At 44.9% G+C, this 22,383-nt stretch overlaps 1 protein-coding gene across 5 annotated transcripts in view; it reads left to right on the forward strand.

Moving 5' to 3' along the window:
- Nucleotides 1-16,540, forward strand: part of tango2 (transport and golgi organization 2 homolog (Drosophila)) — a 259,000-nt gene extending 242,460 nt beyond the window's left edge. For all 5 annotated transcript variants that reach the window (XM_073051897.1, XM_073051900.1, XM_073051901.1 and 2 more), the window contains 3 exons: nucleotides 4,780-4,933; nucleotides 9,562-9,666; nucleotides 15,046-16,540. In XM_073051897.1, the coding sequence (XP_072907998.1) occupies nucleotides 4,780-4,933; nucleotides 9,562-9,666; nucleotides 15,046-15,166 (380 nt within the window). In that variant the 3' untranslated portion in view covers nucleotides 15,167-16,540. The remainder of the gene's footprint in view (nucleotides 1-4,779; nucleotides 4,934-9,561; nucleotides 9,667-15,045) is intronic.
- The last annotated feature ends 5,843 nt before the right edge of the window (nucleotides 16,541-22,383 follow it).

Raw genomic sequence — 22,383 nt, forward strand, 5'->3', positions numbered from 1 at the left:
GGCTGGGTGTGTCTGCACCCACATCATCCCACCCACCCCAGCACTCTTTTTCTGCCACCTGTCCTACTCCCCTACTCCACCCTCACCATTCCCAACATTCTTTGCTCCTGCCAGCTTTACAAATTCAATTGCTGCTCCACGTTGACAAATACAGTATTTAGGCACCCTAGCTATATATGTATATATAATGTGCCCAAGACTTTTACACAATACTGTAACTTGCACATGTGTGCAATAAACAACAAAACAGAAACAACAATCCCAGTGCAAGATTGACTGAGAGGAAGAGAAAAATAATCGGTGATAATGTTAGGGTTTTTCAAGTCAGTTCAAGACCTTGATGGCAATGGGGAAGGAAGTGTTGTTGAACCATGAGGGCTCTTCAGGCTCCTGTATGTCCTGCCTGATGGCAGCATCTAGGGGAGGACAGCCTAAATGGCGGGGACACCCAGTGATGGATCCTGAGATGTCACATCTTGTAGCCTAATCATGGGACCGCTTACAATGAACCTACCAGCCAGTACGTCTTTGTGAGAGGAGGAAACCTGGAGGAAATCCAGGCCGTCGTGGGGAGAATGAAGACTCTGCTTACAGACAGGCTTAGGAATTGAGCTCCAGTTGTCTGTACTGTGAAGTGTAGTACTAAACCTACACATCCGTGCTGCTAAATAAATAGAGAGAGAGAGAAGGAGGGGTTCTTGTGAGTTGTTGAAGTTATGCTCATCCAGGCAAGTTCTCTTTAAAGCTCTGTTCCATTGGTGTCATCTTCCATTGATGCAATGTCCAGTTGTGTGTCTGACGAGTAGAGTACTGCCACTCCTATCACGTGATTTACCAATTCGGAGTCTCATTCATCAACAATTTCCACTCAGAACTGCCAGCATGGCAGAAATTTACACTTATGCATCTTAAAACTGAATGCAGTTAATACCCAGGGTGTCTTCTTGGGTGCTAAGTTGGTGATTTCTACAAAATATGTTGCTCTGATTTGTGTTGGACTTGAATCACAATTGACATTGCCACAATTTGCCCATTCACAGCTGGTTCTAAGAACTTTGCTTCAAGTATTAATTTAGAGATACAGCTCAGTAACAGGCCCTTCCATCCCAGCAAGTCTGTACAGCCCAATGACCCACATGTGACCAGTTAACCTACTAATCAAAACATTCATTTGAATGTGGGAAGAATCCAGAGAACCTGGAGGATACGAGGACAGCGTACAAGCTCCTTACTGACAGCGGTGGGAATTGAACCTAGATGGCTGGTGCTGTAATAGCATTGTGCTAACTGCTGCAATACTGTGCCACCCCTTAAAGTTCAAAGTACATTTATTATCAATGTATGAAAATGACATACAACCTTGAGACTCATTTTCTTACAGGCAGTCACAAACCAAAGAAACCCAATAGAATCCATTAAAAAAAGACCATTGATCCCCAATAGCAGAAAAAGACACATTGTGCAAACAATAGAAGTAAGCAAATAAACATTCAGAACTGAAGTTCATGAAAGTAAGACCACAGCCACAAAGCCAACCCAGGAGCACGTTAGTTAGAGGCTACAGCCTCAGTCATGCCAGAGATGAGTAAACCTCGCAGAGCAGCAAGCTGAACAAGTCCATCCCTCGCCTCCTGCTCCAACATCCTGACCTTTTCAACAACCGGTCGCTCATCACTCTCAGATGCAGGCCCTGCTGCTTTGATATGGTCTTGGGCCTGGTGCCGCATAGTAATGATTAGAAACATAGAAAACCTAGATCACAATACAGGCCCCTCGGCCCACAAAGCTGTGCCGAACATGGCCTTACCTTAGAAATGACCTTGGGTTACCCATAGCCCTCTATTTTTCTAAGCTCCATGTACCTATCCAGGAGTCTCTTAAAAGACCCTATCGTTTCGGCTTCCATCACTGCCGCCGGCAGCCCATTCCACACTCTCAAAACTCTCTGCGTAAAAAATTTACCCCTGACATCTCCTCTGTACTTACTTCCAAGCACCTTAAAACTCTTGTGCTAGTCATTTCAGCCCTGGGAAAAAGCCTCTGACTATACCCACGATCAATGCCGCTCATCATCTTGTACACCTCTATCAGGTCACTCTCATCCTCCATCGCTCCAAGGAAAAAAGGCTGAGTTTACTCAACCTATTCTCATAAGGCATGCTCCCCAAACCAGGTGACATCCTTGTAAATCTCCTCTGCACCCTCTCTATGGTTTCCACTTCCTTCCTACAGTGAGGCAACCAGAATTGAGCACAGTACTCCAAGTGGGGTCTAACCAGAGTCCAATATAGCTGCAACATTACCTAGTGGCTCTTAAACTCAGTCCCATGATTGATGAAGGCCAATGCACTGTCTGCCTTCTTAACTACAAAGTCAACCTGCGCAGCAGCTTTGAGTGTCCTGTGGACTCTGACCCCAAGATCCCTCTGATCCTCCACACTGCCAAGAGTCTTGCCATTAATGCTATATTCTGCCATCATATTTGACCACCAAAATGAACCACTTCACACTTATCTGGGTTGAACTCCATCTGCCACTTCTCAGCCCAGTTTTGCATCCTATCAATGTCCCGCTGTAACCTCTGACAGCCCTTCACATGATCCACAACACCCCCAACCTTTGTGTCATCAGCAAATTTACTAACCCATCCCTCCAGTTCTGGATCCACAAAGCAATGTCCCCTTGGATCCTATGCCTCCTTACTTTCTCAATAAGCCTTGCATGGGGTACCTTATCAAATGCCTTGCTGAAATCCACAAACACTACATCTACTGCTCTACCTTCATCGATGTGTTTAGTCACATCCTCAAAACATTCAATCAGGGTCGTAAGGCACTACCTGCCTTTAACAAAGCCATGCTGACTATTCCTAATCATATTATACCTCTCCAAATGTTCATAAAATCCTTCCTCTCAGAATCTTCTCCATCAACTTACCAACCTCTAAAGTAAGACTCACTAGTCTCTAATTTCCTGGGCTATCTCTACTCTCTTTCTTGAATAAGGGAACAACATCTGCAACCCTCCAATCCTCCGGAGCCACTCCTGTCCCCATTGATGATGCAAAGATCATTGCTAGAAACTCAGCAATCTCCTCCCTTGCCTCCCACAGTAGCCTGGGGTATATCTCGTCTGGTCCTGGTGACTTATCCAATTTGATGCTTTCCAAAAGCTCCAGCACATCCTCTTCCTTAATATCTATGTGCTCAAGCTTTTCAGTCCGCTGTAAGTCATTCCTACAATTGCCAAGATCCATTTCCGTAGTGAATACTGAAGCAAAGTACTCATTAAGTACCTCTGCCATCTCCTCTGATTCCATACACACTTTTCCACTGTCACACTTGATTGGTCCTATTCTCTCACGTCTTATCCTTTTGCTCTTCACATACTTGTAGAATGCCTTGGGGTTTTCCTTAATCCTTTCCACCAAGGCCTTTTCATGGCCCCTTCTGGCTCTCCTAATTTCATTCTCAAGCTCCTTCCTGCTCGCCTTATAATCTTCTAGATCTCTATCATTACCTAGTTTTTTGAACCTTTTGTTAGCTTCTTGACTAGATTTATAACTGCCTTTGTACACCATGGTTCCTGTACACTATCATCCTTTCCCTGTCTCATTGGACCATATCTACACAGAACCCCACACAAAAATCCCCTGAACATTTGCCACATTTCTTCCGTACGTTTCCCTGAGAACATCTGTTTCCATTTATGCTTCCAAGTTCCTGCCTGATAGCCTCATATTTCCCCTTACTCCAATTAAACGCTTTTCTAACTTGTCTGTTCCTATCCCTCTCTAATGCTGTGGTAAAGGAGATAGAATTGACAGACAGACAGACAGACAGACAGACATACTTTATTGATCCCGAGGGAAATTGTTTTGTTACAGCCGCACCAACCAAGAATAGTGAAGAAATATAGCAATATAAAACCATAAATAATTAAATAATAAGTTAATCATGCCGTGGAAATAAGTCCAAGACCAGCCTATTGGCTAAGGGTGTCTGACACTCCGAGGGAGGAGTTGTAAAGTTTGATGGCCACAGGTAGGAATGACTTCCTATGACACTCAGTGTTACATCTCGGTGGAATGAGTCTCTGGTTGAATGTACTCCTGTGCCTCACCAGTACATTATGGAGTGGATGGGAGTCATTGTCCAAGATGGCATGCAACTTGTGATCACCATCTCCAAAATGCTTTCCCACTGAGAGATCTGACACCTGACCAGGTTCATTTCCCAATACCAGATCAAGTACAGCCTCTCCTCTTGTAGACTTATCTACATATTGTGTCAAGAAACCTTTCTGAACACACCTAACAAATTCTACCCCATCTAAACCCCTTGCTCTAAGGGGATGCCAATCGATATTTTGGAAATTAAAATCTCCCACCACAACAGCCCTGTTGTTATTACACCTTTCCAGAATCTGTCTCCTCCTGTAGATAATAGTCCTGTAATAGTCCCTGTACTATTGGGTGGTCTGTAAAAAAACACCCAGTAGAGTTATTGACCCCTTCCTGTTCCTAAACTTCCACCCACAGAGACTCCGTAGACAATCCGTCCATAAGTTCCTCCTTTTCTGCAGCCTTGACATTATCTCTGATCAGCAGTACAATGCCCCCACCTCTTTTGCCTCCCTCCTTGTCCTTTCTGTAACATCTAAAGCCTTTTGTTGAAAAGTGGGGAGATTTGATATCCTATATATTACAAGTATAGAGGGAGAGTTTTGTGCAAACAATATTAATGCCGCCTTTCTTTGGTTTCATCTGTGTCTTCCTAGGTATTTATGGGCTTTGCAACAGTCTTCTTGAGACCCCATGGAAGAAACTTGTTCACGGGAAAAAGCTTTTCACAGAAACCATTCAGAAAAGCTGTTCACTTTCTCCAAAGAACTTGACGCAAGAACTCCTCAATGTGATGAGTAATGAAGAAAAGTATGCTTTCTTTTACAAAGTTCAAAGTAAATTTATTATCAAAGTAATATATGTCACCATATGAAACCCTGAGTTTAATTTTCTTGCGGGTATACTCAATAAATCTAGAATAAAATCAATGAAAGACCACACTAATTTGGGCATTCAGCTACTGTGCACCTTTTGTAGGATGTTTGTCTTTAACCTGCTAATACTATTTATTCCACATTAATATCAGCTCTTCCACTGGCCTGCTAAGTCACAGCAGCACCATTTGAAGAGCAAACATTCCATTAGTTTTACCGGGTCCCAGTTTGGGTAACCTTTCCGTTCAAGTCAGCTTGGACTACTGTAATCTTTCCATCTAGAAAGTAAGTTTGACCAAACATTGGACATGGCTCTGATAGTCCCTACATCCAAGTAATGCAGATCAGCTGGGGTCATCTAATATTTTGTCCAGTGCTCCCGACGTGGTCTCCTCTACATTGGTGAGGCATATCATAAATTAGGGGACCGCTTTGTTGAGCTTCCACTCCATCCAGTGAAAGCGAAACTTCCTGGTGGCCAAACATTTTAGTTCCTATTTCCATTCTAATTCTGGCGTGTCAGTCCATGGCCTCCTCTTGTGCCAGTGTGGAGGAGCAACACCTTGTATTCCATCTGGGCAGCCTCCAACCTGATGGCATGAATCTCAATTTCTCCTGATAAAAAAATTTCCCTCTACTCCCTCACCTTCCTCAATTTCCTCAATCTGACCTTTTACCACTTCTCACCTGCCTATCATTTCCCCGGGTCTCCTCCTCTGCTCCTTCCCTTTCTCCTTTGTTCCACTCTCCTGTCCTCCTTCTCCAACCCTTGACCTTTCCCACCCACCTATCACCTTCCAGCTAGCCTCCTTACCTTCCCCCACCTTTTTATTCTGGTATCTTCCTTCTTTCTTCTCAGTCCTGAAGAAGGGTCTCACCCCAAAATGTTAACTGTCTTTTCCATAGATGCTGCCTGACCTGCTGAGTTCCTCCAGCATTTTGTGTGCGTTGTTTTGGATTTCCAGCATCTGCAGACTTTCTCGTGTGTATTATCCAAACAATGGTCACAGTAAGGGGTCACCTGTGGCTCACTTATGTGGGACACATGATTTAACAAATTACTGAATAAAGATTAGTTTTATTTGTCACATGTACACTGAAGCATACAGTGAAATGTGTCATTTGCAGCAATGACCTACATAGTCCGAGGATTGTGCTGAGAACATCCCTTAAGTGTTGCTCTGCTTCAGGCACCAAAACAGCATGCCCATAACTTAATAATCTTAACTGGTACATCTTTGGAATGTGGGAGGAAGCCCACACAGTCATGGGGAGAATGTACAAACTCCTCACAAACAGTGGTGGGAAATGAACCCCAATTGTGGTGCTGTAAAACATTATGCCAACTACTACACCACCATGCTGTCTGCTGCTCAATAAGTACAAATTAAGTTGAATTATGATCGTTTCATTTGTATATGTCCTTATATTTTAATCAGGTTAACATGTGAGCAAGTAATTTGTCCACATTTAATTTCCTATGACTCTGGGGAAAATGGTCGCTATATACTTGGACACGGACATACAAGAGTGGGGTGGGCATTTGGCTTCAGTGCCAAAGAGATTGGTTTAAATCCCATTTTTTAATGTTTTCCAAGCCCAAGCTTTTCTAAGGATTTAATGGTACTGTTTCAGCCTTTTGAAACTTCAACTCCATTTCCAAAGTTATAGTTTTAAACCCTACTCCAGAACTCCTGGAAAAGATGGCATCCATCATTAAGGACACCCATCACCCAGGATATGCTCTCTTCTCATTGCTACCATCAGAGAGGAAAGACAGGAGCCTAAAGACACACATTCAATGTTTTAGGAACAGCTTCTTTCCCTCCACAATCAGATTTTTGAAAGGGCAAAGAACCAACCCAAGAACACTACCTCACTATTTTTGCACCAACCCCCACTTGGAAGTTTTCATGTTTTATTGTTTTACAACATTGAATTACAGTGGATTTAATTTGGCTTCTTTAATGCTGATCAACAGAAAAGACTCTTTCATATCAAAGTGAAAAATAATTCTACAAATTGGTCTAAATTTATTATAATTATTAAACACAAAGTAATCTATTGCATCATTACTCAGCCCCTTCAAGTCAGAATTTGGTAGGTGCACCTTTGGCAGCAATTACAACCTCGAGTCTGTGTGGATAGGTCTCTATCAGCTTTGCACATCTGGACACTGCAATTTTACCCCTTTCTTCTTTACAAACCTGCACAAGCTCTGTCAGATTGCATGGGGATCGTGAGTGAACAACCCTTTTCTATTCCAGCCACAAATTATCAATTTGATTGAGGTCTGGACTCTAACTTGGCCACTATAGGTCATTAACTTTGTTGATTTTAAGCCATTCCTGTGTAGCTTTGGCTTTGTGTCATTGTCTTGCTGGAAAACCTTCTTTCAAGTTGCAGTTCTCTTGCAGACTACATTAGGTTTTCCTCCTGGATATCCCTGTATTTGCTGCAATTCATTTTATCCTCTACCTTCACAAGCCTTCCAGGGCCTGCTGCAATGAAGCATCCCCACAGCATGATGCAGCTACCACCATGCTTCACTGTAGGAATGGTGTGTTTTTGATGATGTATGGTTTTTGATGATCATATGATGTATTATGATGGCTAGAAAGCTCAATTTAGTTTCATCAGACCTTAGAATCTTCCTGCAGCTGACCTCAGAGTCTCCCACATGCCTTCTGGCAAACTAGCCAAGATTTCATGTGAATTTTTTCCAACAGTGGCTTTCTCTTCACCACTCTCCCATTAAGCTACAACTGTTGAAGCACCCGGGCAACAGTTGACATATGCACAGTGTCTCCCATCTCAGTCACTGAAACTTGCAACTCCTCCAGAGTTGTCATAGGTCTCTTGGTGGCCTCCCTCACTAATCCCCTTCTTGCACAGTCGCTCAGTTTTAGAGGGCGGCATGCTCTAGTCAGATTTACAGCTGTGCCATATTCTTTCCATTTCTTAATGATTGACTTAACCGTACTCCAAGGGATATTCAGTGATTCGGAAATTTTCTTGCATCCATCTCCTGACTTGTGCTTTTCAGTAGCCTTTTTCGCGGAGTAGCTTGGAGTGTTCTTTTGTCTTCGTGGTGTAGGTTTTGCCAGGATACTGACTCACCAACAGTTGGACCTTCCAGGTACAGTTGTATTTTTACGACGGTCGATTGAAACACTTTGACTGCACACAGGTTTATATATAGTTAGGATACCTTAACTAATTGTGATTTCTAAAACCAATTGGCTGCACCAGTGATAATTTGCTGTGTCATATTAAAGGGGGTGAATACTTATGCAATCAATTATTTTGTGTTTTATATTTGTAAATAATTTAGATCACTTTGTAGAGATCTGTTTTCATTTTGACACAGTGTCAAAAAAAAAGCCAGATGAATCCACTGAGATCCAATGTTGTAAAACAATAAAACATAAAAACTATCAGTGGGGTTGAATACTTTTTATGGGCACTGTACATACAGTACTCTGCAAAAGGCAGATGTAAAAAATATGTAAAGTGAAGATATTTTCATAAATAAAAAATAAATCAGATCTATATTTAGTGTGATAACCCTTTGCCTTTAAAACTGCATCATTCTGTTAGGTACACGGTCATGCAGGCTGGTAGGTTGTTCCAAGTGACTTGGCACAGTTAGTCATAGAAAAGTACAACACAAAAACAGGCCCTTCAGCCCATTTAGTCTCATTTAAATGGTTTCATTTAAACTGCCTACTTCCATCAACCTGCACCCGGACCACAACCCTCCATACCCCTGCCATCCATGTACTCATCCAAACTTCTCAAGCATTGAAATTGAGCTCATATGCACCACTTGTGCTGGCAGCTCATGACCCTCTGAGTAAAGAAGTTTCCCCTCGTGTTGTCCTTAAACTTTTCACCTTTCACCTTTAACCCATGAACTCTGGTTGTAGTCCCACCCAAGCCCAGTGGAAAACAATGTGCTTACATTTATATCTATACCCCTCATAGTTTTATATGTCTCTATCAAATCTCCTCTCAATCTTCTATGTTCCATGGAATATAGTCTCAACCTATTTAATCTGTACTTGTAGCTCCAGACCCAGCAACATCCTTGTAAATTTTCTCTGTACTGTTTCAACTTTATTTACATCCTTCCTGTAGGTAGGTAACAAAAACTGCAAACAGTACTCCCAAATAGGCCTCACCAATGTTTTATACAACTTCAACATGACTTTCTTCTGCAGACTTTGGCAGTCTCATTTGCTTCTGTCTCTGTAGGTTATCCTAGACAGTCTCGGTGATGTTGAGGTCAGGGCTCTGTGGAGTCCATGCCATCTGAAACCATATAAAAAAGCTAGGGTGCCTAAGACTTTTGCAATGAACTGCTGCTGCAAACAACATATTTCACAATATATGTCAGTGATATTAGATCTAGTTCTGGTTCTGATTCTTACTGAGTCAGGCTTGCTCTGTTAGATTGGAAAGAAAGTTCCATTGATTTATTGCAGGTAATTAAATTCGAAGCAGTGCAGAACCATTACTGTTTGCAGCTCTGATGGTGGCATTTTGTCATTTTATTCCCAGCCAATTGCCAGCTGCTGATATCGAGGAACAGGGTCAGGACTTCATCCGTCCGATTTTAAAGGAGTTCTCAGCATTGTTCATTCGCAGTCCCTTATATGGCACTCGGTGAGTTGTGAACTGTCATTCCCTATCGAAGTGTGTTATCATTAAGCTATCAACAGAGTTAAATACAAATATATTAACTGTACCCAGACAGACACAAGACCATAAGATATAGGAGCAGATTCAGACTATTTGGCCCATTGAGTCTACTCCACCATTTCACCATACCTGATCCATTTTCCCTCTTATCTTCAATCTCCTGCCTTCTCCCCGTATCCCCTCATGCCCTGACTAATCAAGAATCTATCAACCTCTGCCTTAAATATACCCACTGACCTGGCCTCCACAGCTGTCTGCGCAATGAATTCCACAGATTCACCAGCTCTGGCTAAGGAAATTCCTCCTCATCTCCATCCTAAAAGAAAGCCCCTCTTTTCTGAGGCTGTGCCTTCTAGTGTTAGACTCCTCCACCATAGGAAACATCCTCTCCACATCCACTGTATTGAGGCCTTTCAACAGATTTCAGTGAGGTCACTCCTCATTCTTCTGAATTCCAGTGAGTAGAGGCCCGGAGCCATCAAACACTCTTCATATGATAAGCCATTCAATCCTGGACCTCAATCTGAAATAAGTATCTGGTTTCCTTCTCTTGGGACCATTTTCCAGTAAGACTTTGTGGAGTCTTGGCACTTAACCTGTCAATCCTCTCTGGAATGTTTTGTATCCTTGTGGGAATGCCTCTGTCCTCTGTGGATCTCCAGGATAAATCCCTAGTTCTCACAGTCAATCATGGTGAGCTTACACACCACAGCCCCCGAAGTAATTGTACATCAAATTATGCTGGCCAAAATTGCACAAAAACCATCTATGTACAATTGCAGTAAGATTGCTTGCAGTGCCTGTACCGGTTCTCATGTGAACACGACGAGGGAACTGTTACGCTCTTTGTGGTCTGATAGGCATGCAAGTACAGCATGCAATTGTAATGGCAGCGTTCTCTTTTCTAGAAAGTGTTGGAATACAAGGCAGGGAGTGTGCCATTATATTTAAGAACCTTCCTGAGGATATTTGAATGTTCACAGGGATTTGTTGGAAGTGCAGTCATTTGAGAAGGAAGCTTACAGAAACTTCAGCATTTATCTGCTCTTCAGAAGTTCTGATTTTTGCACCTTTAGGTATAAATTCCACTGCCCAATCCCATTCCGATATGTCGGTTTTTTGTTTCCTCTGCTGTGTCGAGTGCTCCTGATGTGGCCTCCTCTATATTTGTGAGGCACTACGTAGATTGGGGGATCATTTGGTCCAGCATTTTCGCTCACCAAAGCAGGATCTCATGGTGGCCATCTATTTTAATTCCAATCCCTACTCCCATTCCAAAATATCAGTTTACAGTCTCCTCTATTGCCACAATGAGGCCACCCTCAGGTTGGAGGAGTAACACCTCATATTCCATCTGGATAGTCTCCAACCTGATGGCATGAACGTCAATTTCTCTAACTTCTTGGAAACTTTCCCCCCTCTCCCTTCTCTCTTTTTTAGGTTCCCCCATTTTCACTTCTCTTTTACCCCTTCTCCTCACCTGCCCTTCACATCCCTCTGGTGCCCCCACTCCTTCCCTTTCACCCATAGGTCCACTCATTTCTCCTCTTAGATTCCTTCTTCTTCAGCCCTTTACTGCTTCACCTATCACCTCCTGGTTTTCCCCCAACCCACCAACCTACCTTCCCCCTCACCTGGCTTCCCCTGTCACCTTCTCACTTGTACTCCTTCCCCTCCCCCATCTTCCTATTCTGGCTTCTTCCCCTTTCCTTTCCGGTCCTGATTAAATGTCTTGGCCCAAAACATCGAAAATTTCTCTTTTTATTTCAGATTTCCAACCTCTGCACTATGATTGACACGAGATTCTGCAGATGCTGGACATCCAGAGTAACGTGCACAAAGTGCTGGAGGAGCAGAGCGGGTCAGGCAGCATCTGGAGAGACTTTCACCAGGTCATCCCGATTAAGAGTCTCAGCCCAAAGCATTGACTGTACATTCATTTCCATAGATGCTACTTGATCTGCTGAGTTCCTCCAGCAAGTTGTGTGTGTGGCTCTGGATTTCCAGCATCTGCAGGATCTCTTGTGTTTACAGGTTCCCTGTGTCTTCTGCACTTGCCCATTTTCCCATCTCACTTTGACTCAGCTGGATGTGATGTGAAAGCATTTCCACCTCTCCGTCCCTTGCCAGCACTCGATTTCAAATCAAGGGTGAGAGTTTTAAAATTGTTTAACCAGAGGTCAACATACATGGGCATCAGTTGAATGGGAAGAGCAGCGGTTTTGGATGTACTTTGCGGATGGTTCAGTAGTGTAGTGGTTAGCATCATGCCTTACGAAGCTAGAAATCAGGGTTCAATTCCCACTGCTGTCTGTAAGGAGTATTTAGTATGTTCTCCCTGTGACTGTGCAGGTTTCATCAGAATGCTCCAGTTTTCCTCCCACGTTCCACAGAATGTATAGGTTCGGGTTAATGAGTTAAGGGCATGCTATGTTGGCACCAGAAGCGTGGCAACACTTGTGGGCTGCCCCCAGCACATCCTTGGTCTGTGTTGCTCATAAACAACACATTTAATCTATTCTAGATGTCAGGAAGTTGGTTCAGAGGATATTAAATTCGTCTGAACATGAGAGGCTTGTGTGAGGGCAGCAGAGAAGGAACTGAATGTGGCAAACATAGAGGAAAAAAAAGTCCAGAGCCCTAGATTTTAAGAAGGGTTTGGAATTTGGAGATAAGGGAATAAAGTATTAGTAAGGGAATTCAGGTCGATAGCTAAGGAAGTTTTAGGACCACACTGTGCTGGTCAGGTCCAGCTGGAGGTGTCGTTGATTAGTGTGCGATGTAGTTGTTAATAGTTTAAAAAATTATGATCTCGTGGTTATTGTGCTCTGATCTAAAGTTCTGGAGGATGGTGAACCCCAGAATGATAAGGAATTTGTGAAAAGAGAATTTGATTGCTAGTCTTTTTGCAGAGGAACACACACAGGATACTGGAGGAACTGAACAGGTCAGACAGTATCTATGGAAATGAATAAACTGTCAATAGTCTCAGCCTGAGACGTCTACTGTATACTCTTTTCCAGAGATGCTGTCAAATCTGCTGAGTTCCTCCAGTGTCGCGTCGCTTTGGATTTACAACATCTGCAGACTTTCTCATGTTTATAAAGATTAAAATCAACCTTCATCCGTGCTTGTTGGCGAATTTGGAAACCGATGTTTTTGGCAGATTAATTTGCTGTTAGTAGTGCTAGAGGCCTTGACAGCCCTGAATGTAAAGAATTGAGAGGGTTCACTCTTACTGAACCCTCACTGAAATTATTCATTTCTTAACAATCAGCAAGAGCGAGTTTATAAATCTGGTGTGAGCAAAGGATGTTGGGAATGGAGAGGGTAGAGCGCCACAGCAGGGGTGTGGGGCCGGTGGCAGAGAAAGAGTGCCAGGGAAGGTGGTGTTGGCATGAGTGCAGACACATCCAGTCCTGAGACACCAAGCAAGATCATTTGATTCCAAACAACTGGTTTATTGATCATTACAGAATGTCTCTCTGATGCTTCCTACTCCCTCCTCTCGCCCTTCCCTTCCCCTTTTCCCAACCATGATTCCCTCTCCCTGCCCCCTTCCCACTCTCAGTCCACAATAGAGACCCATATCAGAATCAGGTTTATCATCACTCACATAGGTCATGATTATTTTTTATTCTGGCAGCAGTACAGTGTAATACATAAAATTACTGCAGTACTGTGTTAAAGTCTTGAGTTCCCTAGCTGTATGTAGGTGCCTAAGACCCTCACGCAGTATTGTATTTGCACGCTGACAATGGTTGCTTGGGTAAAATACCACAGAAGAACCAGAGTCTCAGAACTTGGTGAAGGAGAGAGTTTTTTTTTTTACCAATCATTGCATGAGGGGCATATCTCGTATTTCCACTGTCCAGGATCAAAGTATTCTTTGTAATCAGCATTTTTTCTGATTAACAGTTAAGAACGGTTTGCTGAGTCTCTAATTGTCTGCACATGAATCTTTAAAGATTTAATTCCCTGAAACTGTTTACAATGTATGTCAGTACCAAACAAGGTAACCTCCAAGAGGACCACAGCCTTGTTGTGTTTTGGAGGCTTGCGTGCCTCAGTGACCTGGAGAGCTCTGCTGGCTGGAGTCAGGGCTTTATGGTTTGGCTCTTGGTGGGGTCACCCATGCCAAACAGGTCAAAGGGTAGAGGACAGACTAAGAGTGGTTCACCAGTTCTCCAGGTTCAGGGGTTCAGCTCAGGGCGAACAACCCTGACTGGTCAAACAAAACTGTTACAGAAAAAGCAATGATTTTCCCGAGTCTCCAGCCGGGGCTTGGATGACTGACAGTGGTGAAAACCGAGACAAAGCTACTGACATGATGAAGGAAGCCTGGAACAACAGTGTAACGGGCAGTAAGTAAGAACTACAGTAACACATAAAATGCTGGAGGAATTCAGCAGGCCAGACAGCACCTACGGAAATAAATAAACAGTTGACCAAGGCCTTTCTTCAGTCCTGACGATAGATGGTAGATTCCTCACAATAGATGCTGCCAGACCTGCTGAGTTCCTCTTGCATTTTGTGTGTTGCTCTGAATTTGCAGCATCTGCAGAATCCCTCGTGTTTATGGTACTCTGTACTACATGAAATATTAATAATCTCCAGTTGTTTATAGTAAAACAGAAGAATTTGAAAATGTAAGTATTTCTGTGGTCACAGATTTTGATGGACTTGGGAATTCTCATGGTGTTAGTTACTTATTTACTGCCTGTTATACCCGCTGGCATTTAGGCAGCAATGAAGGTCCTCCATCTCCAGCGGTGTTCAGGCCTACCTTCATCGCGTCTGTAGCTTCGCCTCGGTCAGTCATGCAAGTCCCGGAATACTGTCACACTCACGTGCAGAAGGACTCTTCATTGTTGTTTCTTAACAATTCTGTTTTACCAGTCAGGGCTGTTTTCCCTGAGCTGAACCCCTGAACGCGGAGGACTGGTGGACCACTCTTAGTCTGATCTTTATCCTTTGACCTGTTTGGCATGGGTGACCCTACCGAGAGCCAACGCACTGACTCCAGCCAGCAGAGCTCTCTGGAGGTCATTGAGGACCACAAACCTCCAAAACCTATGATGTTTGTGGTATTACTTCATGATTAAGTATTTCACCAAAGTTGTTAAGAGTAAACTACATAGTTTAATTTAACAACCGTTTCTTTTTTTTTTGATTAGCTGCTCTTAAAAAAGGCACTTGGCTCATCAGTGGTCGTTTTCTGGGACATGGTGCCTTTTTATATGGCTTTTCTTATTTGCTTATGTTTACTTTCTGTTTCGTGTCATTACTAAACTCCAGAGTTCTTTGAAGTTTACTGAAACATCTGACTTATCTTATTGTCAGGACAAGCACCATCATCCTTGTCGACGCTGAAGGGCATGTAACCTTCACAGAGCGTTGCCTGCTCAAGCCAGGCACCAGCCAATGGAAGCTCAGCTCCTACCAGTTTGATCTTCAGATGTGACGACTTTCCATCCAGCACACAATGGAAAAGAAAGGAACTGGAAATAAAGTTGACTGGAAATGAAAGCATATTTTGGAGAACATGCAGGTTTCTTGGACACTGTAAATAGTTGATTGAGACATACCACATCCTAGCAACTACCCTGATTTCAAAGAGGCTTTGCTACTCAGTATTCTGTGCAACGTCTGGTGTTTTTTTTGTGTGAGCGTACATTTCCACAAATATATTTCAATGTGTATGTGGCTGTGGCTTTGTCTGAGCGTGTGTCCCTGGATGTTTCTGAGAGTGCAGTTGTGTCTGCGTGGCTGGATGAATGTGTGAACTAGTGAGTGCATCTGGAAAACTTTTCCTCTGGCTTGGTTAATTATTCAATGGAATTGCATTCTTAGCAATATACAAAGTGATGTTTTGTTCTATATGAATAAGAATAATCTACTGAGTATTACTAATGCTCGAGTATTGAATATCTATTGAGTATTACTAATGCTCGAGTTTTGAATATCTACTGAGTATTACTTATTTGTCTGTCAAATGCAGATTGATCAACTGAGAATATTTGGAAAATATGTACAATTTTCTTCCTCACCTTGTTTTAGTTATGAACTTTCCTCCATCTCGTTTGGAGGGATTCATAATGCATTGAGTACAAACAGAAAATGCTGGAACACTTATCAACACCCTGAAGCATCAGCTCTGTTTCATTGCCTACAGATGCTGCCTGGACCTGCAAGTGTTTGCAGCAATTTCTCTTTTTGTCTCAAATTTTCAGCATTTGCACTCTTATAGACGCAAGAGAATCTGCAGATGCTGGAAATCCAGAATAACACACACACACAAAATGTTGGAGGAACACAGCAGGTCAGGCAGTATCTATGGAAATGTTTCAGGCCGAGACCCTTCATCAGGATATTCCTCTCCATAGATGCTGCCTGACCTGCTGTGTTCCTCCACCATTTTGTATGTAGCATTTTAATTGATTTTCAGTTTCTTACTCCCTGGATTTCACATAACTGTGTAATGAGTTACCAAGGGATGTATAGTGGGGAAAAATTTGCTCCTCAATTATTTGTATGCACCCTCTCTTTGCCTTTTGGGAAGGACATATCCCAGAGTAATCACGATACTCCTACATTGCTTTATACCAAAGAATCAACACCGGAGTGCTACTGACCTCTTAACTAAGCCACGTTATCAAGGAATTATTATTTATTTTTGTTTTTCTCAGGACTGCTTACCATAAAATACCTATTGATAGCAATATTGCCAGGTGTCAAGATTATTCCTTTATATAATGGGAAGAGAATTAAAAAATGGATGGTTTTGCAAAAATTGTGTTTGCCATAAATTAGTATTAAATAACATGCTACCACCAAATGCGCTTTTGTTATACTTAATGTTTTGTGTCGATCTCCAGCCAACAATGAGGGTAGGTAGCTGTAGCCTTACACTTGAATCATTATCACAGTATCTGCAGCTCACTGTAATGGTTGCCAATGTCTGTGTAGAAAATAGAATTAAATGTGAGAGATGTCAAGCTGCTAATGGTGCAGTGTGTTGCATCTTTCTGACTCAATCAAACCGATTGTGTGGCTCCTTAGGTGGTCTCGGCAGAGGCTAGGAATGCAGAAGTAAAAGAGTTAAATTCCACAGCTTGTGCTGAGTTAATCGACTTCGACTGTGACACTGACGGAAAGTGGCCAGAGTTCCCAAACCTGAAAAAGTCTGCGGATGCTGGAAATGCAGAGCAACACTCACAGAATGCTGGAGGAACTCAGCAGGTCAGGCAGTTTCTATAGAAATGAATAAACAGTCGACATTTTGAGCCAAGACCCTTCATCAAGACTCACCGAAAACTTCATCCTGATGTAGGATCTTGGCCCAAAATGTCATCTCTTTACTCTTTTCTGTAGACACTGCCTGGCTGTTGCCTTTCTCCAGCATTTTATGAGAGTTCTCAAACCTGTTGGACCAGCCAGAAGTCCTGAAGTAGGGTCTCAGGGGTGCTGAAATGGCAGAAGAACTCCCCCACGAGTCTCTCACCGGTGGTGGCGCCGCTCTGACCACTTTGTGAAGTAATCCTTGGCCACGAGGATGTAGCAGTTTCTGACATCAGTGTGGGGGAATGAGCCCAGGATGTCCACCCCAACACGCTCCACTGGGGCCCTCATCGGTTACTGCTGCATTGGCACCTTTAGACTGGTGCCCCTGACCCCTTCTGGGAGGTGCAGCTGTGCACGGAGAGCTCCACGTCCTGTCTGCACCCAGGTCAATAAAAGCGTCCGCACGGCTTGCCCTGTGGCTTCACCACCCAAAGATTGCTGACCCCACCAGCCCATGCACCGACTGTAGCACTGTGGTCCCTGGGGACTACCTGCAGCAGGAGCTGTCTGTTGCTGTCGAAAAATAGCAACCCGTTGTGCATCTCCAGCGTTCCCCACTGAGAGTATAAGATCCGGGGCGGGGCCCATGCCCACTCCAGCTGCCATCCTATGCCCAGCCGCCCCCTTACCGCGGGCAGCACAGGGTCACTCTCCTGTTCACTGCACAGCTGCTGCTGGTCAATGGTGGGAGGCCTGCCTCGCTGCCGGCTACATCCTGAAGCACTGCCTCCGCCGCTTACCGTGGCTCCACTTCTCATCCCTGGCTGCAAAGTTGTTGGTCCCAGACATCTTTCAGCCACCACCACTGGTCCTGATCCAAGCCCTCGCTGCTCTGCTGCCATACTTCCCGCACTGCCGGGGTGGTCACACTGGAGGCCGGCACTGTAGTGCTACTGATGTTGTTACACTACGCCAATGCGGTTGCTGATGACGGGGGCACGGTGAGATGCGCTGTAGTGGCCGGTGATGGTGTGCGTCACCAGTCGCAGGTTTCAGCATGGTGTTCTGCGTTGCGTTGGGCCACTGCGAGACTGGTGGAGGTTGTTGCTGCTCCCTGGTGCTGCCCTGCCAGGGAGTCATGGCTTGAGAGACCTGGAACATGTACGTGGGCACACCCCTCCCCCCCAACAGCGGCACAGCAGGTCTAGGCCAATGGATGTTGATGAGCTTTTCCCCACAGCGATGCACAGCCACCTCTTCCCTCTCATCGCCGCACAGTCACTGGTCACTGTAGCCAGTTGAACCGCTATCATTGTCCACTGAGGCAGGGACAGCTGGTCTGTTTTGGGGAGGACACCCAGACGTACACTGCAGATGCTGTGGTCAAATCAACACGTACAACACGCTGGAGGAACTCAGCAGGTCGGGCAGCATCGGTGGAAACGAGCAGTCAACATTTCGGCCGAGACCCTTCGTCAGGACTGAGGAAGGAGGGGGCAGGGGCCCTATAAAGAAGGTTGGGGGGAGGGTGGAAGGTGTCTGGTGAAAAACCATTAAGGGGAAAGATCATGGGGTGGGGCAGGGAAAGCAGGGAGGGGATAGGCAGGAGAGGTGAAGAAGGAATGTAAGGGGAAAGCACTATGGGTAGTAGAAGAAGGCAGAATCTCATGATTCTCCCTGCTTCCCTTCCCCCACCCCTTAATCTTTCCTCTGGTTTTTCACCTGGCACCCACCAGCTTTCTCCTGCTCATTTCCACGGATGCTGCCTGTCCTGCTGAGTTCCTCCAGTGTGTTGTATGGGATGATGGTGATGGTTGACCCCATGTCCACCAACGCCTGGCATCTGATGGCCTCCACCACGAAGCCTTGCTCTTCACCCAAATGGCCCACCCGGGGAGGCAACAACGGAGGGATTCTGCTGGAGGTCTTGGCGTTTCCTGAATGCTGCACAGAGCTGTGACATGGTGCTGGTGTGGGGTAGTTCCAGGCCGCTTTGCCTGCCTCGCCACGCCGGTCACTGAGATTGCTCTGTAGCACGAGGTGGGGCTGGTGCCTTGCTGGTCGGGTCTGTCTCACGGGCTGCTCCTCGTCAGGTTCCTCCTCTGTCTCAGTGACACAAGCCCGGGCTCGCGGCATTGGGGGCAACGCTGGAACGCCTTGGGGGAATAACATTGCTTCTGCCCTCTCTCCCTCTGCCACTGATGATGGTGACGTCAGGCAAACATACTGCTGAAGGCACTCCAGTGTCAGCGCCTTTACAAAGGGGTGGAGGGCAAGCTCTTCCTGGGCCTTGGGTGGGAACTAGGGGTGGTCATGCTGAGCACAGTGGTGGCGAACTGCTGCAAGTGCCCCCAACACTTCTACTACATGGCGCCGTCTGCTGCCCAGTTCTTCCCTCCTTGCTTCCTCCAATGGCCTCCACTCGAAACACCACTCCAGCGCCACTATGAGGGCCCTGTAGTCACGCTGCTCTGCTGGCATTAGGTCAGAAAGGGCCAGCAGGACATCACCCCCCAGCACCAGGGCAAGGTGCCCCACCACCTCGGTGGGGTCCCACCCGTTGTGTCTTGTGTCAAGCAAGGCTCCAAGCGCTGGTACCATTGCATCTGGGGAGCTTCAGAGTGACCTGAATTGCTGGTGCCTGTTGGTCTTCCTCTTTCTCCAGATGCATTGGTGGTGCCTGCTGCATAGCTCGTCCCCCCATGGCTGCGGCACCCTGGGCTGCCCGGCGTGGGCCGTGAGGGAGGCAGGTGCCTGGGTGCGCTCGCCCCATTGGGGCTCCCTGCGAAGGCATGCCGTTCAGTTCCCAGGTTCTCGCCCCCGAGTTGGCATCGCATCTTCGGGACCCCGGCCCGAGGGTGCGGGGGATGCATACTACTTGGTCCCTTGGCTTATTCCTCATGTCTTAGCTCTCCGTCCAACACCAATGTGGTGAGCATTGATGACCATGATGACAGACAGGAAGAGCTTGTTGATCTCAACTGCCATTTTTATTGTGACAAGCACAATAGCAGACAGAATGCCATGGCTCGGTGAGAACTCACTCAGTCACATACAGACCGGGCGGGGAAGGTGATTATTACACAGCCTGGTTACAGTCAGGGTGGCACACAAACAAGCAATGGTATAACCCGAGCTAAAATAAGTGAACTTGAACATCACACCGTAATTCCACTGAACACACACCACAAACACTTTTTAAACTGAGCAGTAAGTAGCTCCACTAGGAATACTGGGGTGAGCTGCCAGCCACACCCCTGGATCGCCACAATAAGAAGTGCAAAAAAATAGGAAATTTTTAAAAAAGCACAAGGTAGTGTTCATGGGTTCAGTGTCCATTCAGAAATCAGATGTCCCTGAATGTTACTGTAGGATTCTGTACCTCCTGCCTGACGGTAACAATGAGAAGAGGGTGATGGGGGTGCTTAATGGTGGACGCTGCCTTTTTGAGGCATTGCTCCTTGAAGATGTCCTGGATACTACGGAGGCTAGTGCCCGTGATGCAGCTGACTAATTTAACATCTCGCTGCAGTTTACTTTTATCTTGTGTGGTACTGCCCCCCCCCACCCCCCATGCCAGACAGTGTGGCGGCTGGTTTGAATGCCCTCCACAGTACATCTGTAGAAATTTGCAAGTGTTTTTGGCGACATTCCAAAAGTGACCGCTTAGTTTATCTCGAGAGTGGATATTGAAGACAAAATATTGGAAAGTGGAGAATGTATTTTGAGGTTGGAAAGAAGCTGGGTACATCAACAAAGGAGTGAATGAGATTTTCAGCAACTGTTTGACTCCCAACAGACGTTCCTTTCTGATGCTTCAAAGTTTCCCACGCAGAGATGTCATGCTGACTGTTAAGGATAAATACTACTCACATTTCATAAACTTTTATTCAGTTCATTTCGGGATGATTGTCAAGCGGAGAATTCTTTTGCACATTGGAAATAATATCTGGCTGACCGCCAATGAACTTTTATTCTGTAAGAGTTTTAATTTGCTTGTGTACATCTACAGATGCACCGTGGAGAGCATTCTAACTGGCTGCATAACCGTCTGGTATGGGAGGTGGGATGGTGGGGGGAACTACTGCACAGGATCGAAATAAGCTGCAGGGAGTTGTAAGCTCAGTCAGCTCCATCATGGGCACTAGCCTCCCCAGCATCCAGGACATTTTCAAGGAACAATGCATTAAAAAGGCGGCGTCCATCATTAAGGACCCCCATCACCCTGGACATACCTTGTTCTCGTTGCTACCATCAGAAAGGAGGTACAGGAACATGAAGACCCACACTCAGTGATTCAGGAACAGCGTCTTTCCCTTTGCCATCTGATTTCTGAATAGACATTGAACCCATGAACAGTACCTCACTACTTAATTTTATTTTTGCACTAATTGCTGGGTCCCTGTCACGCAGCCGGTCTTCCATGAGGTTCACACACGCTGCCTTGGAATCCTCTCGGAGACTGCAGAGTGCTGGAACACCCAAATGATCTCCAAACAGCAAATCCCAGTTACATAATCATATCCAAGATGATATGCTGGTGATATTAAACCTCATTCTGAGTCAAAACATGATGCAGGCCAATCTGTTCCTTGGTCAGCTCTTCAATCAAACTTTGCCTGACTTTCTCCTTCATTTTATTTGCCTGCATTATTTATAGTGGGAGAAAGAAATTAGCTTTATTTGTCACATGTACATCAAAACATTGAAACATACAGCGTGTAGAAGCCATGTATCTATTTATTCTCTGTATTGAACTTGAGCATCCCCACTCTGGGTTCAGGTCATTTGTCACGTGGGTTTGGGTGGCGGTAGAAATAAGTGAATATGGTCATTTGGTGGCATAGAAAGGGGGTGAGTAGGGAGCACATTTATTTTGTTGACCACTCTTTGTTTGAGTTGATCCATTTATGCTAGTCTTTGACTGCTCATCTATGTTTGAATTGATCCAGTTACGCTCGTCTTTGACTGGTCATCTATGTTTGAATTTGATCAAGTTATACTCGTCTTTGACTGGTCATCTATGTTTGAATTGATCCATTTATGCTAATCTTTGACTGGTCATCTATGTTTGAATTGATCCATTTATGCTAGTCTTTGACTGGTCATCTATGTTTGAATTGATCCATTTATGCTAGTCTTTGACTGGTCATCTATGTTTGAATTTGATCCAAGTGTGCTCGTCTCACTCATTTTTGTGTTAAGTGAATTACAGAAGAGTTGAATGATTTTATTGTTGGTCTGTAATAAAGGATTAGGCATACTCTTTTGACTTGGTTGAAAGCACGTCAACAGTGGGATGCTTTGTTTGCATCAAATCAAATCAGCGAGGATCGTGCTGGAGGCAGCCCGCAAATGTCACCACGCATCCGGACTCCAACATAAGATGCCCGCAAC

This window comes from Hemitrygon akajei, chromosome 7 (assembly GCF_048418815.1).
Source record: "Hemitrygon akajei chromosome 7, sHemAka1.3, whole genome shotgun sequence".
Classification (NCBI taxonomy): domain Eukaryota; kingdom Metazoa; phylum Chordata; class Chondrichthyes; order Myliobatiformes; family Dasyatidae; genus Hemitrygon; species Hemitrygon akajei.